General features: G+C 51.4%; 4 protein-coding genes across 4 annotated transcripts; all 4 read right to left on the bottom strand.

The window, feature by feature from the left end:
• Window positions 1-480: 480 nt before the first annotated feature.
• Window positions 481-1,548, bottom strand: LOC126051090 (inositol 1,4,5-trisphosphate receptor-interacting protein-like 1). Its single transcript, XM_049829819.1, has one exon. The coding sequence runs from the start codon at window positions 1,546-1,548 to the stop codon at window positions 481-483; it is 1,068 nt and encodes a 355-aa protein (XP_049685776.1).
• Window positions 1,549-2,584: 1,036 nt separating this feature from the next.
• On the bottom strand, window positions 2,585-3,652 carry LOC126051087 (inositol 1,4,5-trisphosphate receptor-interacting protein-like 1). The gene has a single exon (XM_049829816.1). The coding sequence runs from the start codon at window positions 3,650-3,652 to the stop codon at window positions 2,585-2,587; it is 1,068 nt and encodes a 355-aa protein (XP_049685773.1).
• A 1,036-nt stretch (window positions 3,653-4,688) lies between these two features.
• Window positions 4,689-5,756, bottom strand: LOC126051091 (inositol 1,4,5-trisphosphate receptor-interacting protein-like 1). The gene has a single exon (XM_049829820.1). It carries the CDS (start codon window positions 5,754-5,756, stop codon window positions 4,689-4,691), a length of 1,068 nt encoding a protein of 355 aa, XP_049685777.1.
• A 1,036-nt stretch (window positions 5,757-6,792) lies between these two features.
• Window positions 6,793-7,863, bottom strand: LOC126051086 (inositol 1,4,5-trisphosphate receptor-interacting protein-like 1). The gene has a single exon (XM_049829814.1). It carries the CDS (start codon window positions 7,861-7,863, stop codon window positions 6,793-6,795), a length of 1,071 nt encoding a protein of 356 aa, XP_049685771.1.
• Between the last annotated feature and the right edge of the window lie 9,194 nt (window positions 7,864-17,057).

Here is a 17,057-nt window from a genome sequence, read left to right as displayed (position 1 = left end):
TCTGCAGCAGAGCGGAGGATCACGGTGTGCAGGGCGGTTTGCTGAACCGGGGAAAAGGCAGGGACGCAGAGAGAGTCGCCGGGAGCCGGCAGCTGTGTCAGGGTGGCTGACGAGGCTTGGGAGGGGCCGAGAGCAACGGTGGGAGATGTAAAGGCGGTGTAACGGCCGCTGGCGGCTGCGGAAAGCACTAGTGATTCCAACTTTTATGCCATTCAAACTTTATTGTGCTACAAAAGAGGGTGCGGAGTCCTGGTTTTGGAGCAGCTCTGGTGGGAGCTCAAGCACAGCTCTCACAGACCCAGGACGGATCCAAGGGGAAGCTAACAGCACTTCACAACGACTAGTACGGGACAGCAAAACCACTTTGGAGCACAGCATCTTGGGGAGGAAGACGTTGTGCTGGCCGTGCCTGATGCACGGCATCTCGGCCACATCACAGCTCTCCTGCCACGCTGTGCTGAGGGTAGAGCTGGCCTCTGCCTACTCAAGGCTCAGGAAGGAGTTGCCGTCGTCGTCCAGCGGCACCCCAAAAATCATCTGAATGGACAGGGTTTCCTGTCCGTTTGTCAGCCTGATCTTGCAGGAGCGTGCAGTAGGCAGCACTGTCAGCTGGCAGTGGTGTGACTGGGGCATAAGCTCCCAGGCGTTTTTCACCAGCATCTGGAACCAGGAGGCGGTTTTCTGAACGTCTAAGTACGAATTGGCGCAAAGGGTGCTGAGGAGGCTGGGGTCTTGCCTTTTCAGCTCATCCTCACTGTGGTGGAGGAAGCATAGTACGTCCTCCACCAGCCACTCCCTCATGCACATGCACCGTAGCTGGACACGGAGGCAGGAGTCGCTGGTCAGCATCTCCTTTGCGGTGGCCGGCTCCAAGCAGAAGGCGTGCCCGGGTGGAGGCTGCAGGGGCACGAGCAGGCGGTAGAGGACATTGTTCTCCCGGGCAGTCCACGCTTCATAGACACAGCCCACCCCAATGGCTGGCTGCAGCCGTGGCTTGAAGCTATTCCCCGAGAGTCTTCGGCAGGCGCTCAGAAGCTCGTCTACCAGCTCCTCCACCAGCTTGCACGTGTCAGCCATGTACGGCGCTGGCCACTGGCTGTGATCGACCACACATCTGCCGAGATCCCCTGTGTCACCAGCGTCGTCGTCATCATCATCGTCATCTTCTTCTACCTCTCCCTCCTCTTCCTCCTCCTCCTCCTCGCCTTCACCTCCAGGGCTGCCCTGCTTGCAGGTGCTTCCTGGCTCACGGCTCCTTTTTCTGGTTCTCCAGCAGAGGCACAGGAGCAGGAGCACGACTCCTGCCCCAAGAGCAGAGGCCCAGAAGCACCATTGTTGGAAGGTAGCGAGGAGCAGGACTTTCCTGACCACCCCGATCTGCTCCAGGGTCTGCTCCATATCCCGCAGCAGCTGACTCATCTTCCAGCTCAGCTGCTGTGCGAGCTGCTGCATGAGCTTGTGTGTGGCCACATGCAGGACTTCCCCCAGCCGCAGTATGTTCTGGACAATGCCCAGCAGAGCTGGGATGAGGAAGGCAGTGACAGCCATGGCCTGCAGGAGAAGAAAGGGAAGGGGTCTCAGTGGGGGTGGGCAGGAGGGAGCTGGCAGTGGGGGGAGCAGGTGTGGGATCGGCAGGGACCTGGGGAAAGGCAGGAGAGGGTGGGAGGGAGCTGGGAGGCACCCGTCCGCAGCGGGGGCACCGTGCCCTGCCCAAGGTGCTCCCCTGAGCGACTGGACCCTCGCTGCCGGGTGAGACGGCTGCAAGGGACCGGCGTCTTTGCCCCGGCCCTCGTCCAGCCCAGCCTTCCCTCTGCATGCGCACTCACCGGTGGCACAGGCTGCACTGCGGCAGCCCTGCCCGCTGGGGCCCCTGGTGACAGCCCCAGACATTGTGACACGTGCCGTGGTGTCACGGGCTCCAGACCCGTGTCACAGACCTCCTCTCCTCTGCCTTTTGTTTCCTTTCCTTTCCTTTTTTATTGCCAGGGAGAGCGTCTGAGGAGATTTGGGTGGGCCCAGGAGAGAGGGCGGGAGATTTAAAGGTGGCGTAACGGCCACTAGCGGTCCGTTACTCGCGGAGGCGATCGGCTCCGCGCTGGCACGTTCCGCAGCAGAGCGGAGGATCACGGTGTGCAGGGCGGTTTGCTGAACCGGGGAAAAGGCAGGGACGCAGAGAGAGTCGCCGGGAGCCGGCAGCTGTGTCAGGGTGGCTGACGAGGCTTGGGAGGGGCCGAGAGCAACGGTGGGAGATGTAAAGGCGGTGTAACGGCCGCTGGCGGCTGCGGAAAGCACTAGTGATTCCAACTTTTATGCCATTCAAACTTTATTGTGCTACAAAAGAGGGTGCGGAGTCCTGGTTTTGGAGCAGCTCTGGTGGGAGCTCAAGCACAGCTCTCACAGACCCAGGACGGATCCAAGGGGAAGCTAACAGCACTTCACAACGACTAGTACGGGACAGCAAAACCACTTTGGAGCACAGCATCTTGGGGAGGAAGACGTTGTGCTGGCCGTGCCTGATGCACGGCATCTCGGCCACATCACAGCTCTCCTGCCACGCTGTGCTGAGGGTAGAGCTGGCCTCTGCCTACTCAAGGCTCAGGAAGGAGTTGCCGTCGTCGTCCAGCGGCACCCCAAAAATCATCTGAATGGACAGGGTTTCCTGTCCGTTTGTCAGCCTGATCTTGCAGGAGCGTGCAGTAGGCAGCACTGTCAGCTGGCAGTGGTGTGACTGGGGCATAAGCTCCCAGGCGTTTTTCACCAGCATCTGGAACCAGGAGGCGGTTTTCTGAACGTCTAAGTACGAATTGGCGCAAAGGGTGCTGAGGAGGCTGGGGTCTTGCCTTTTCAGCTCATCCTCACTGTGGTGGAGGAAGCATAGTACTTCCTCCACCAGCCACTCCCTCATGCACATGCACCGTAGCTGGACACGGAGGCAGGAGTCGCTGGTCAGCATCTCCTTTGCGGTGGCCGGCTCCAAGCAGAAGGCGTGCCCGGGTGGAGGCTGCAGGGGCACGAGCAGGCGGTAGAGGACATTGTTCTCCCGGGCAGTCCACGCTTCATAGACACAGCCCACCCCAATGGCTGGCTGCAGCCGTGGCTTGAAGCTATTCCCCGAGAGTCTTCGGCAGGCGCTCAGAAGCTCGTCTACCAGCTCCTCCACCAGCTTGCACGTGTCAGCCATGTACGGCGCTGGCCACTGGCTGTGATCGACCACACATCTGCCGAGATCCCCTGTGTCACCAGCGTCGTCGTCATCATCATCGTCATCTTCTTCTACCTCTCCCTCCTCTTCCTCCTCCTCCTCCTCGCCTTCACCTCCAGGGCTGCCCTGCTTGCAGGTGCTTCCTGGCTCACGGCTCCTTTTTCTGGTTCTCCAGCAGAGGCACAGGAGCAGGAGCACGACTCCTGCCCCAAGAGCAGAGGCCCAGAAGCACCATTGTTGGAAGGTAGCGAGGAGCAGGACTTTCCTGACCACCCCGATCTGCTCCAGGGTCTGCTCCATATCCCGCAGCAGCTGACTCATCTTCCAGCTCAGCTGCTGTGCGAGCTGCTGCATGAGCTTGTGTGTGGCCACATGCAGGACTTCCCCCAGCCGCAGTATGTTCTGGACAATGCCCAGCAGAGCTGGGATGAGGAAGGCAGTGACAGCCATGGCCTGCAGGAGAAGAAAGGGAAGGGGTCTCAGTGGGGGTGGGCAGGAGGGAGCTGGCAGTGGGGGGAGCAGGTGTGGGATCGGCAGGGACCTGGGGAAAGGCAGGAGAGGGTGGGAGGGAGCTGGGAGGCACCCGTCCGCAGCGGGGGCACCGTGCCCTGCCCAAGGTGCTCCCCTGAGCGACTGGACCCTTGCTCCCGGGTGAGACGGCTGCAAGGGACCGGCGTCTTTGCCCCGGCCCTCGTCCAGCCCAGCCTTCCCTCTGCATGCGCACTCACCGGTGGCACAGGCTGCACTGCGGCAGCCCTGCCCGCTGGGGCCCCTGGTGACAGCCCCAGACATTGTGACACGTGCCGTGGTGTCACGGGCTCCAGACCCGTGTCACAGACCTCCTCTCCTCTGCCTTTTGTTTCCTTTCCTTTCCTTTTTTATTGCCAGGGAGAGCGTCTGAGGAGATTTGGGTGGGCCCAGGAGAGAGGGCGGGAGATTTAAAGGTGGCGTAACGGCCACTAGCGGTCCGTTACTCGCGGAGGCGATCGGCTCCGCGCTGGCACGTTCTGCAGCAGAGCGGAGGATCACGGTGTGCAGGGGGGTTTGCTGAACCGGGGAAAAGGCAGGGACGCAGAGAGAGTCGCCGGGAGCCGGCAGCTGTGTCAGGGTGGCTGACGAGGCTTGGGAGGGGCCGAGAGCAACGGTGGGAGATGTAAAGGCGGTGTAACGGCCGCTGGCGGCTGCGGAAAGCACTAGTGATTCCAACTTTTATGCCATTCAAACTTTATTGTGCTACAAAAGAGGGTGCGGAGTCCTGGTTTTGGAGCAGCTCTGGTGGGAGCTCAAGCACAGCTCTCACAGACCCAGGACGGATCCAAGGGGAAGCTAACAGCACTTCACAACGACTAGTACGGGACAGCAAAACCACTTTGGAGCACAGCATCTTGGGGAGGAAGACGTTGTGCTGGCCGTGCCTGATGCACGGCATCTCGGCCACATCACAGCTCTCCTGCCACGCTGTGCTGAGGGTAGAGCTGGCCTCTGCCTACTCAAGGCTCAGGAAGGAGTTGCCGTCGTCGTCCAGCGGCACCCCAAAAATCATCTGAATGGACAGGGTTTCCTGTCCGTTTGTCAGCCTGATCTTGCAGGAGCGTGCAGTAGGCAGCACTGTCAGCTGGCAGTGGTGTGACTGGGGCATAAGCTCCCAGGCGTTTTTCACCAGCATCTGGAACCAGGAGGCGGTTTTCTGAACGTCTAAGTACGAATTGGCGCAAAGGGTGCTGAGGAGGCTGGGGTCTTGCCTTTTCAGCTCATCCTCACTGTGGTGGAGGAAGCATAGTACGTCCTCCACCAGCCACTCCCTCATGCACATGCACCGTAGCTGGACACGGAGGCAGGAGTCGCTGGTCAGCATCTCCTTTGCGGTGGCCGGCTCCAAGCAGAAGGCGTGCCCGGGTGGAGGCTGCAGGGGCACGAGCAGGCGGTAGAGGACATTGTTCTCCCGGGCAGTCCACGCTTCATAGACACAGCCCACCCCAATGGCTGGCTGCAGCCGTGGCTTGAAGCTATTCCCCGAGAGTCTTCGGCAGGCGCTCAGAAGCTCGTCTACCAGCTCCTCCACCAGCTTGCACGTGTCAGCCATGTACGGCGCTGGCCACTGGCTGTGATCGACCACACATCTGCCGAGATCCCCTGTGTCACCAGCGTCGTCGTCATCATCATCGTCATCTTCTTCTACCTCTCCCTCCTCTTCCTCCTCCTCCTCCTCGCCTTCACCTCCAGGGCTGCCCTGCTTGCAGGTGCTTCCTGGCTCACGGCTCCTTTTTCTGGTTCTCCAGCAGAGGCACAGGAGCAGGAGCACGACTCCTGCCCCAAGAGCAGAGGCCCAGAAGCACCATTGTTGGAAGGTAGCGAGGAGCAGGACTTTCCTGACCACCCCGATCTGCTCCAGGGTCTGCTCCATATCCCGCAGCAGCTGACTCATCTTCCAGCTCAGCTGCTGTGCGAGCTGCTGCATGAGCTTGTGTGTGGCCACATGCAGGACTTCCCCCAGCCGCAGTATGTTCTGGACAATGCCCAGCAGAGCTGGGATGAGGAAGGCAGTGACAGCCATGGCCTGCAGGAGAAGAAAGGGAAGGGGTCTCAGTGGGGGTGGGCAGGAGGGAGCTGGCAGTGGGGGGAGCAGGTGTGGGATCGGCAGGGACCTGGGGAAAGGCAGGAGAGGGTGGGAGGGAGCTGGGAGGCACCCGTCCGCAGCGGGGGCACCGTGCCCTGCCCAAGGTGCTCCCCTGAGCGACTGGACCCTCGCTGCCGGGTGAGACGGCTGCAAGGGACCGGCGTCTTTGCCCCGGCCCTCGTCCAGCCCAGCCTTCCCTCTGCATGCGCACTCACCGGTGGCACAGGCTGCACTGCGGCAGCCCTGCCCGCTGGGGCCCCTGGTGACAGCCCCAGACATTGTGACACGTGCCGTGGTGTCACGGGCTCCAGACCCGTGTCACAGACCTCCTCTCCTCTGCCTTTTGTTTCCTTTCCTTTCCTTTTTTATTGCCAGGGAGAGCGTCTGAGGAGATTTGGGTGGGCCCAGGAGAGAGGGCGGGAGATTTAAAGGTGGCGTAACGGCCACTAGCGGTCCGTTACTCGCGGAGGCGATCGGCTCCGCGCTGGCACGTTCCGCAGCAGAGCGGAGGATCACGGTGTGCAGGGCGGTTTGCTGAACCGGGGAAAAGGCAGGGACGCAGAGAGAGTCGCCGGGAGCCGGCAGCTGTGTCAGGGTGGCTGACGAGGCTTGGGAGGGGCCGAGAGCAACGGTGGGAGATGTAAAGGCGGTGTAACGGCCGCTGGCGGCTGCGGAAAGCACTAGTGATTCCAACTTTTATGCCATTCAAACTTTATTGTGCTACAAAAGAGGGTGCGGAGTCCTGGTTTTGGAGCAGCTCTGGTGGGAGCTCAAGCACAGCTCTCACAGACCCAGGACGGATCCAAGGGGAAGCTAACAGCACTTCACAACGACTAGTACGGGACAGCAAAACCACTTTGGAGCACAGCATCTTGGGGAGGAAGACGTTGTGCTGGCCGTGCCTGATGCACGGCATCTCGGCCACATCACAGCTCTCCTGCCACGCTGTGCTGAGGGTAGAGCTGGCCTCTGCCTACTCAAGGCTCAGGAAGGAGTTGCCGTCGTCGTCCAGCGGCACCCCAAAAATCATCTGAATGGACAGGGTTTCCTGTCCGTTTGTCAGCCTGATCTTGCAGGAGCGTGCAGTAGGCAGCACTGTCAGCTGGCAGTGGTGTGACTGGGGCATAAGCTCCCAGGCGTTTTTCACCAGCATCTGGAACCAGGAGGCGGTTTTCTGAACGTCTAAGTACGAATTGGCGCAAAGGGTGCTGAGGAGGCTGGGGTCTTGCCTTTTCAGCTCATCCTCACTGTGGTGGAGGAAGCATAGTACGTCCTCCACCAGCCACTCCCTCATGCACATGCACCGTAGCTGGACACGGAGGCAGGAGTCGCTGGTCAGCATCTCCTTTGCGGTGGCCGGCTCCAAGCAGAAGGCGTGCCCGGGTGGAGGCTGCAGGGGCACGAGCAGGCGGTAGAGGACATTGTTCTCCCGGGCAGTCCACGCTTCATAGACACAGCCCACCCCAATGGCTGGCTGCAGCCGTGGCTTGAAGCTATTCCCCGAGAGTCTTCGGCAGGCGCTCAGAAGCTCGTCTACCAGCTCCTCCACCAGCTTGCACGTGTCAGCCATGTACGGCGCTGGCCACTGGCTGTGATCGACCACACATCTGCCGAGATCCCCTGTGTCACCAGCGTCGTCGTCATCATCATCGTCATCTTCTTCTACCTCTCCCTCCTCTTCCTCCTCCTCCTCCTCCTCGCCTTCACCTCCAGGGCTGCCCTGCTTGCAGGTGCTTCCTGGCTCACGGCTCCTTTTTCTGGTTCTCCAGCAGAGGCACAGGAGCAGGAGCACGACTCCTGCCCCAAGAGCAGAGGCCCAGAAGCACCATTGTTGGAAGGTAGCGAGGAGCAGGACTTTCCTGACCACCCCGATCTGCTCCAGGGTCTGCTCCATATCCCGCAGCAGCTGACTCATCTTCCAGCTCAGCTGCTGTGCGAGCTGCTGCATGAGCTTGTGTGTGGCCACATGCAGGACTTCCCCCAGCCGCAGTATGTTCTGGACAATGCCCAGCAGAGCTGGGATGAGGAAGGCAGTGACAGCCATGGCCTGCAGGAGAAGAAAGGGAAGGGGTCTCAGTGGGGGTGGGCAGGAGGGAGCTGGCAGTGGGGGGAGCAGGTGTGGGATCGGCAGGGACCTGGGGAAAGGCAGGAGAGGGTGGGAGGGAGCTGGGAGGCACCCGTCCGCAGCGGGGGCACCGTGCCCTGCCCAAGGTGCTCCCCTGAGCGACTGGACCCTCGCTCCCGGGTGAGACGGCTGCAAGGGACCGGCGTCTTTGCCCCGGCCCTCGTCCAGCCCAGCCTTCCCTCTGCATGCGCACTCACCGGTGGCACAGGCTGCACTGCGGCAGCCCTGCCCGCTGGGGCCCCTGGTGACAGCCCCAGACATTGTGACACGTGCCGTGGTGTCACGGGCTCCAGACCCGTGTCACAGACCTCCTCTCCTCTGCCTTTTGTTTCCTTTCCTTTCCTTTTTTATTGCCAGGGAGAGCGTCTGAGGAGATTTGGGTGGGCCCAGGAGAGAGGGCGGGAGATTTAAAGGTGGCGTAACGGCCACTAGCGGTCCGTTACTCGCGGAGGCGATCGGCTCCGCGCTGGCACGTTCCGCAGCAGAGCGGAGGATCACGGTGTGCAGGGGGGTTTGCTGAACCGGGGAAAAGGCAGGGACGCAGAGAGAGTCGCCGGGAGCCGGCAGCTGTGTCAGGGTGGCTGACGAGGCTTGGGAGGGGCCGAGAGCAACGGTGGGAGATGTAAAGGCGGTGTAACGGCCGCTGGCGGCTGCGGAAAGCACTAGTGATTCCAACTTTTATGCCATTCAAACTTTATTGTGCTACAAAAGAGGGTGCGGAGTTCTGGTTTTGAACTGTAGGCAGCACTGTTAGCTGGCATAGGTGTAATCTGGCCTGTAGTGATCATTCTCTGTAAGAATTCTCAATCTTAAGGGCTTCTGGGTGTGTGAAAATATAGTTGGGTCCCTAATCCTCTATATTGTGTGTCTGTGGCAAAATGCGTCCAGCAAGGAGTTGCAGACAGAGCTGTATGAGAAGAGCTCACGGGGAGCTCTGTAATGGATACAACTGTTCCCAGACTTCCGTGCTACAGTCCCACTGCAGGACATAGCTGAGCCCATTAGTTAAGCTGGTGGCACTTCTGCAAAAACGTATTTAAGAAATGGAAGGTGCTGCATAGTATTGAGAAGGTATGAAGAACTTCTGAGAAACAGCCCTGCAGACAAGAAGGACAGAGAAGGAGGACGGCAGGGTGCTCCAGGAGCCTGAGCAGATAGTGCCCTGCAGCCCATGGAGAGCACCATGGTGGAGCAGCTATTTACCTGCGGTCCATGGGAGAGATCACAGTAGAGCAGCTATTTCCCTGCAGCCCATGAAGAGGACCACAGTGGAGCTAATTTTCTAAATGAGAAAATTGCTGTTTTGAAACAAACTTTAAAATTTTGTTTAGAGAGCGTCCTGGAGGAAGTTTTCTTTTATATAAAACTAATTGCTTAGCTTGACCTTTATTAATGAAATTTTTTTTTCCCCTAGAACCTAATTATTTGTCTCTTTGACCATTCTTCATTAAAATTGCCAAATTCTTATACCAGTATTTCAAAAACTACAGAGATTTAGCAATCTAAACTGTGAACCGGAATGGATACATTATGGAGAAAGTGAACCAAGGCATTGGAAGGTAACGGGAATTTTGTTGTTTCTGTGTAGTGTCTCTCTCTAGGCAATGATGAATCATTGAGGCTTTCACCTCTTGAAGGATACCAGAGAGACTGTGAGAAATAGCGAATATAAAAGAAATCACAGATCAGTAAACAGTAAAAGAATAACACGCTGCCAAATCAACGTCTCTGACCCCTGATGCTTGTAAAGGAAACTGAGCCTCAAACTGAACTTACACCACTCTAAGGCAATGTTACATTTGAAAACTTCAACAGCTCAATTAGTACTGTATTGGTGTTCTGTGATTTTGGGGTAATTGCTTTGGACTGTGTTTGGACATGAAGATTGATTAACTTTCTTCCAATGTTCATCTTCTCAGGAAGTCTGAGTCTGCAGTACATGCTGGTTTGGGTCCAAATTGTCCTCCAGAAGATACCTTAGTTCAATCTGTTACTCAGCGGACAAGGCCACGTTTCAAGAAAAGTTTCACTCCTTGATTCTGTGGTCCTGGATTTATCATCCTGTTTTTCATATATTAAGATTTGTGTCTAAAAGCTCAGGACAGAGGCTTAAGAAAACCCCATGCCAGGGTCACTTCCTGCTGAATTGACTACATTGATTCCACTTTAGTCAAGCATGAGTGAGTTCTCCTCCATGTGTTTCATCATGAGGGGAGGTAACTCATTTATTCACTTGGAGTCCCTGTCTTCTTCATATGTAGATGCAATACTCATCATGAAGATCCACTAAAAAATGAGGTCCTCCATGTGGGAAAACCACATTTTGGGACATGAACAACAAGTTAACAGCTTGTGGATTGGCTCTAAGTGTTGCCAACAAAGAAGAACAGTTGGCACAAAGAAATAAAAGGCATTTTTCTTCTTAAAAAAGCTGACTGCACAAGAGAAATTTGTTGCAAATACCAAAACCAGGTTTGTTTGTGTACACAATTTTTTTTCAATACATTTCAACCTTCATACACAGTCATGTGATAGCAGAGCAGCTCTGTCCTTATTTGTCGCATTCTGTATATTATCTTGTCCCACAGAGGTCTGCCTATGAACCTTCTGTCTGATTTATAGCAACCCCAAATTGCTCCCTTTCCTGAGCTGAAGCACTTACATGTATAACATAAAGCTATAATGCTACTGAGGTGTACTTATAAGAGAGATGAAGACCCAGATGAAAACTGAAGAGGAATATGGGAAAGGGTCCATAAGCAAATTTTGAATAAATAGCCTTTTTATGTACACACTGGGTCTCCTTGCTGCTCAGACTGCTGTATATCAAGAGCAGCTCCACTGACAACTGTGCAACAACTATGGCAAGAGCTTAACTGGGAGAAAAATAAGGTGTTTGTGAATTTCTATTCCTGGTAGTTTTTACTGTGAAATGTGATTGAAACAAGGAAGAATCAGTGCTTTCTACCTTCTGTTCTTCCTGAAAACAGTGTAGCACAACATGTAACAGGAGTAAGATAAAATCACTCAGTAAAAACAACTAATGTCCATTTGAAAAGGGAATGGCATTTGCTGTGTTTTATAATATCCCAGCTAAGACAAAGACAGCAGACTGCAGAAATATACCCTGTATTATATAAAAGAACTAAGAGATTAAAGGCTGACTGTGATCTTGTTTGCCCAAGATTTAAATTGATGACTCTCATAGATATCAGTGGCCTTAACCCGCATTTACAATGGCAGAGAGGAATATTCAGTCATAAAATCTGAGGTCTGACATCGTGATAAAGAGAAAAACTAAAACCCCTTCAATATTCTGCAACAAGAAAGTCTTTCCATTTGATCTTGACAAGTTATTCAATTATTTGGTGCCTCAGTTTTCCCAGTAGAAAACTGGAGATAAGACTTCCGTGAGTGTCACAGCGCAACTGAGAAACTCAATACTAGTGAAATGATTTGAGTGTCCAAATGATAGGCACTAAAAATAGATTTTTTTTATTGACATTCTCTGCATGCAACATCAAGTTACCAAAGTTTTCCCTCCATGTGCTAGTTAAATAGCAATATTTAAAAATCTTTTCCCACTTAAGATAAGCACACATATTACTCTCTTAAGGGCCCCACTATCTCCAGTGACCAACTGAAATTAGGTGGAGTTGCTCACCGGCATTTCCAGTCTAACTAGTGAAAATCAGTTTTTGAATTTAGCTACAACATGGTCAGTAAATAGACATTCTGATCTAATTTCAAGGTTGGTGTACATCAAGCTTAATTAAAATGGCATGATGTGTTATCCATTGTTATTGAACTGTCTGAAATATTCAGGAGGACTCTGAGGACTCCAGCATGCACTGGAGTTATAAAAAAATCAGAAGGAAACCTCTTTACTAATAATTTCAAATCTATGAGGAAAGACTAAGAGGACCTAGAAAGCTTATTACTGCTTCCATTTCTATTATTCATAGGTTATTAGAAATAATTTACCTAGGGAGTTTCTTGATTAGGTTAAACTGCCTAAAACCAGCAGTATCACTGAAGAAAGGGTCCACTTTTCTCCAGGACTTGGCTTGTTGTGCCCTCCAGTGCATTGCCTCCTGCAAGTGTGGGACTGTGTGCTGAACCGTACAGGGAACCTGGCCTAAGTTAAAACAAAATGAGAAACAACATAATTCCTACACTTTGACTTCATGTTGAGTGTATAATTGCTTGAATTTTCTTCGGAATATCAAGATTAATTTTAATCTCTTGCACATTTTTAAGCCACGCAAGATCATTAAATTTTGTAAAAACTACTTATTTTCATTGGTGGAAGAGAAACTGGCATCTGCAGCCACTGTGTAATTTAGTCACAGGAGAACTAAGAAATTTTTTTAGATATTCTATAAAATGACCCCCTGAAGTACATAAAAAAGAAAGTACCAGGAAGGTATAAATTAAGGTGAAAGACACAGTGGGAGTCAATTCTCTTCTGCCTCCCTAGTTACACCCACTGAATGCAATACTAATATGAGACTTACTACTTTCCCCTTGCTCCCACTGCCTTCAGTGAGATCTGAGTTTGGCCTATTACCTGACTCACTTGTGTTGGATGTGATATGACATCATTTAAATAATTGTTTGGCCCAATGGGACTCACTTTTTCCACCCACTAGCTTTGCATGCAAGGGCAGAATTAAACCCACTGCACTGACTTTCCCCGGTATTGGTATGTCAAAAAACATTCAGAGGGCAACATTATTCCTTTTCTTAATTAATAAGAGTATGAGCAACACTTCCTTTGTGAAATATTAATTGAATTTTTTTTAATAAAAATTCGTAAGTGTTAACAAATAAATTTTTTCCTTACATACAACAGTGACACTTAAGGAAATGAGAGTTCCCACACACGCACACACACAGAGCTACGTTGTATTACAAACCACTGCTATTATGACATGCTCCAAATAAGATTTATTTCAGAAGTCTTGAGCACAGATAATGCCAGTAAGCTGTCTCCTTTAGACACATCAATGGCTGTTTGTGGCATAATAACACTACTGTGTTTTAATAATTGAACTACTCCCAGTGTAAGCCCTTGAACTATGTTTATTTCCTGAGTGTTTATGCAGTGATGTATCACACATTCTTAACAGCAGATGAAATGCTTGTAATGACATTCCTAATGGTGGAAATCAGAGCATTTATGCCTGTTGTAGATTCAAAATTGTCTCTATTTTCCACAGCATCTTAGTACTATAACAGACTTCCACTGGAAAAAAAAAGTTTTTATTTTAAATGGTAGCTTCATGAGATGCTAGCTGAAACTATGAATAGTTCAGATTATTTTCCTTGCTCTCTTACCTAAAACAGAGCTAACTAGATGATGACTGTTCATTCTGAGGCTCTCACACAGCTCATTTCTGGTCTGGCTCTTTACCAAGCACAGCCCCAGTTTGCTGCCCGGCAGGTGGGGGATTCACTTGGGTCCTTGGTTTGGCCAGTGGCTGCCCTGCCTCTCCTGAGTCACACTCAGACATTCTTCTCTTTCTAACTTTGTACATCTTCAGACAATTCCTAACATGACCCTAGGGTAGGTTATTCCTTTGACAACATACCCGTGCATTTCACAAAGCTGGATGGTTCATCAGCCCCAAATTCCTGGTGGCCAGCACAGGAGGTGGGGAGTCCTCTTGTCCTAGTGCTCTTTCTGCTTGTGCTGCTCAGTCAGGAAATTAAAGGAAGGATGAGGTCCTTGCGCCCCACCTTCTCTATCTTGAAAATGGATATATAACCTTTTGTATCTCATCAGATGAGTCATAGATTTCAGAGGATACACAAAGGTATCAGATACCCATATGCTGCTGATGCTTACAGGGTGCTGTGTGCTGTGAATCAGTCCTGGTCCTTACAAACATCCTTCAGATGAAGGCTGTTACAGGTGCCCTTGTTTTTTTTGTTTTCCATTTCCAGCATTTTCCCTAAAGTGCTTTTGAGCTGCAGAAGTCAGAGAAATTGAGGGATTAAAATTACTGCATTTGAAAAAAGAGCAGAGTTGTTCTGCAATTCAACTCATGAGGCCAAATCTGGGATTCTGTGTACCCCTTCCATTTACAAAAAAAGATGACACACTGCCGTGGAGAAGGTACAGGACTGCCACCCCCAGTTAATGAGAGTTTTTTCCGCTAGCTCATAGGCACTCAGGAGGCTTGGTGGGGATGCAAAAGCTGACTTCTGAGAGGATGCGGTCTACAGCTGTTCAGTGAAGCATTAACTCAAGGTGATGAACAAGGCAGAGAGGGGAAGGCACGCTGAAGTGGAGCAAGGCTCACTCACTAGTGATTTTGAAAGGGAATGTCTTTACAGCAGAGTAATTAATCTTATTTAGTTAGGATTTTCACAGAAAGCTCATAGGAGGACTGTGAGCAAAAGAAAAGGGAAGGAGCAGTTCAGAGTGACTGTGCATTGGCTGGTTTTATATTCACCATCCAGCTTTACTAGGGAACAAGAAGAAATATCTGGATTTTAACCTGATATCCTATGAGCTACTGTTAAGAGGCACACCAAAGGCTGTCAAGCATCTACACGAGCAGTTCTGGTGGCATCCATGTGTTAACTAAGCATTCACCAATGTAAAAGCTTTGCTGTGGAGTTTTATTATCTCAGCAGATTAATTTTTAGTGTCTGATAAATGAATCATCAGATAAAGCTGTGGCAATTGCCTACCTTAGCAGGCAGTTATTTCCCAGACCTTTGTCTTTCTGACATCCACTGTAGGGTCATTTCTGAGCTACAGAGGTATGCGACCTTTGCTGCCGGCATTGCTGCAGGCACTGCCCACCAGATCCACAGCTGAAAATCAGCACGGAGAAGGATTTGCCACTACAGAAAGTCTGAAATTACCACCTGCAGTCTTTCTCAGAAGATCAGCTGCAAAAGGCAAGGAATCACCATAAAGTGGATTGCTGCAGAGGGGAGCCATATATGTATAACTGAGATATTCACTGTGATCTGTAAGTCCTGATCTAGGCTCAGTATACAACAGAGTGATGAAGATGCTCAGATTGATCTGCAGGCTAAGCATGGTCAAAATGGATCACAGATATGACATGACACCAAATTCACAGAGTGGTATCATGAAGACTGGAATTCATCACAGTGTATTGTGGGATGGGGCCATACTCTATGCTGGCTTTTCTTTCTGCTTACTTAGCATTTCTCCCCACTCCTCGTGTCCTCATGCACACCCTGTGAGACAGCAGACATAAAGCAGATTGTTTGCTGGAGTACTGCCTCATTTCTTTGAATTCAGCTGAGAATTTCCTTGCCAAAGGAGATGAATGGAGGGCTGGGAACATGTCCTTATAGATGTTTTCTGTGCAATCATGTGCATGCCCCAACTCCTCTTGGGCATTGGTGGTTGCAGTTGTGAATCTTGAGAGCAACAGGTGTATGAGCTGTAGGGAAGGAAAGAGCCAAGGATAAAGACTAGCTTCTATTGGTAGGAGAAAATAATCACATTACAAAGGGAAGAAGAAAGGAAGAAAAGGAGAGGCAGTTAAAAATTGGAGCCTGACTTCTTTCTTGTTCAGTGTCCTTACCTTTGCTGGGGCACTGATTTTGAGCTCTTGGATGGGACAGCCTCTCTCTCAGTTAACCTCCCACACCAAACTGCACCAGACAGAGACCATAAAATAAAAAAAATTGAAAGATCTTTGAAGCCATCAGCGGTTTACCACAGTACTTGAATAAACGGCTCTGAAAACTTTAGGCTCTGCCCCTCTGTGTTTCCATCCTCAAGTTCGTGGATGGAGGTTGCAGAGGATATTGTGTGTCTGAGTAGAGTCTTCCCTGTCCAGGTCTGGAGGCAGAAGGTGCTGAAGACAGGGGGGTGGTTCTGGTGCTAATCGCAAAATCTAGACATGCCATCCCTTCTTCAGCCACCACCAAAAAAAGCAGGTGGTCTGTTTTTTAACCAGCTGCCCCGGCAGGGCCTGAAAGAGGGTTAGTTGCTAGGGAAGGACCAGTAGGCAGCTATAGACCTGTGGTTCAAATGCTGGGGAGGGCTCTGTACAAGGATTTGTGCCAAAGTACCACATAGTTGATCTGGAAGCACCAATCCATGTGGTGGGAAGAGCTGACTTTTTCCAGACTGCCTCAGAGTTGTATATAAAGATTCCCACACTGTAATTCCTGTTCTGAAGGCCAGCAGCCCTGTGTAAATGTTCATGAGCTAAAAGAATTAAGGTAGATAACATTGAACAGTAAAACCTCACTTTAAAGAGAGCTGTTGAGTCAATAAACCCATTCCCCTCACCCCCCTGCTTTCCATGTACTTAGCCAACACCAGCTGTGGCCCAATTAAACTCAACTGCTTACAGAAATGGATCTGTTACAAATAAGTACACAATGGATTATGATTGTAATCACTTAAGAGGTCACAGCAGCTCAGTGCCTGTGTCTCCTGATTTCTGTATGAGATGTAGGACCAAAGTTCTGACCCACTTTGAGTAGCTACAGACCCTCCAGTCCCTTGTTGTTTGTTAGGATGGTAAAATACAACTCGCTTTTGATGTCAGCAAGCAATCTGGCACTCTTCCTCCACATACTGACTCTCTTAAATTAGTGCAAAATGTAGATACTGCCATCAGATACTGCATGAGAGCAGCAGACAATGAGATTCCTACTTGCAATATCAATATGGTCATAACTCTGGCCAACTAACAGAAGTGAACTAAAGCCATGAAATGGTGGAAACACCTTGGTTCTGGTGCAGATGGGAAAAGAGACTGCTAACCCAAAGATCCTACAAGGTAAAATGCTCATGTTGGTTTTCCTTGTGCAGCTTAAATCAGTGTCTCCCACTGCAAGGTCAGAAGTGTGCCTCTGCTGTCCTGTGGCGACCAGCACCCTGTGGTGAGTGTGCTGCCTCCTCCATGGGGACACCACTTGCTCTCCAAAACAGCTCAGGGGCTTCAGGCTTTATGCCTGGGGGAATAAATTCTCCTGGTGTGCAAGGCATTTTATAATGGCATTTAATATTTTGCTCTTTGAGACATATAATCATTTTCTGTCATGACTATCAATCCTGCCATCTAAGAAAGATATTACAGATACTGGGTGCAGCCATTTTTCTT

Source organism: Accipiter gentilis, chromosome 26 (genome assembly GCF_929443795.1).
Source record: "Accipiter gentilis chromosome 26, bAccGen1.1, whole genome shotgun sequence".
In the NCBI taxonomy this organism is placed as follows: Eukaryota; Metazoa; Chordata; class Aves; order Accipitriformes; family Accipitridae; genus Astur; species Astur gentilis.
This window is presented reverse-complemented; position numbering and strand designations above follow the sequence as displayed.

Coding starts and splice junctions, on each gene's coding strand:
- LOC126051090 (XM_049829819.1), bottom strand. CDS start 1,548: ATGGCTGTCACTGCCTTCCTCATCCCAGCTCTGCTGGGCATTGTCCAG.
- LOC126051087 (XM_049829816.1), bottom strand. CDS start 3,652: ATGGCTGTCACTGCCTTCCTCATCCCAGCTCTGCTGGGCATTGTCCAG.
- LOC126051091 (XM_049829820.1), bottom strand. CDS start 5,756: ATGGCTGTCACTGCCTTCCTCATCCCAGCTCTGCTGGGCATTGTCCAG.
- LOC126051086 (XM_049829814.1), bottom strand. CDS start 7,863: ATGGCTGTCACTGCCTTCCTCATCCCAGCTCTGCTGGGCATTGTCCAG.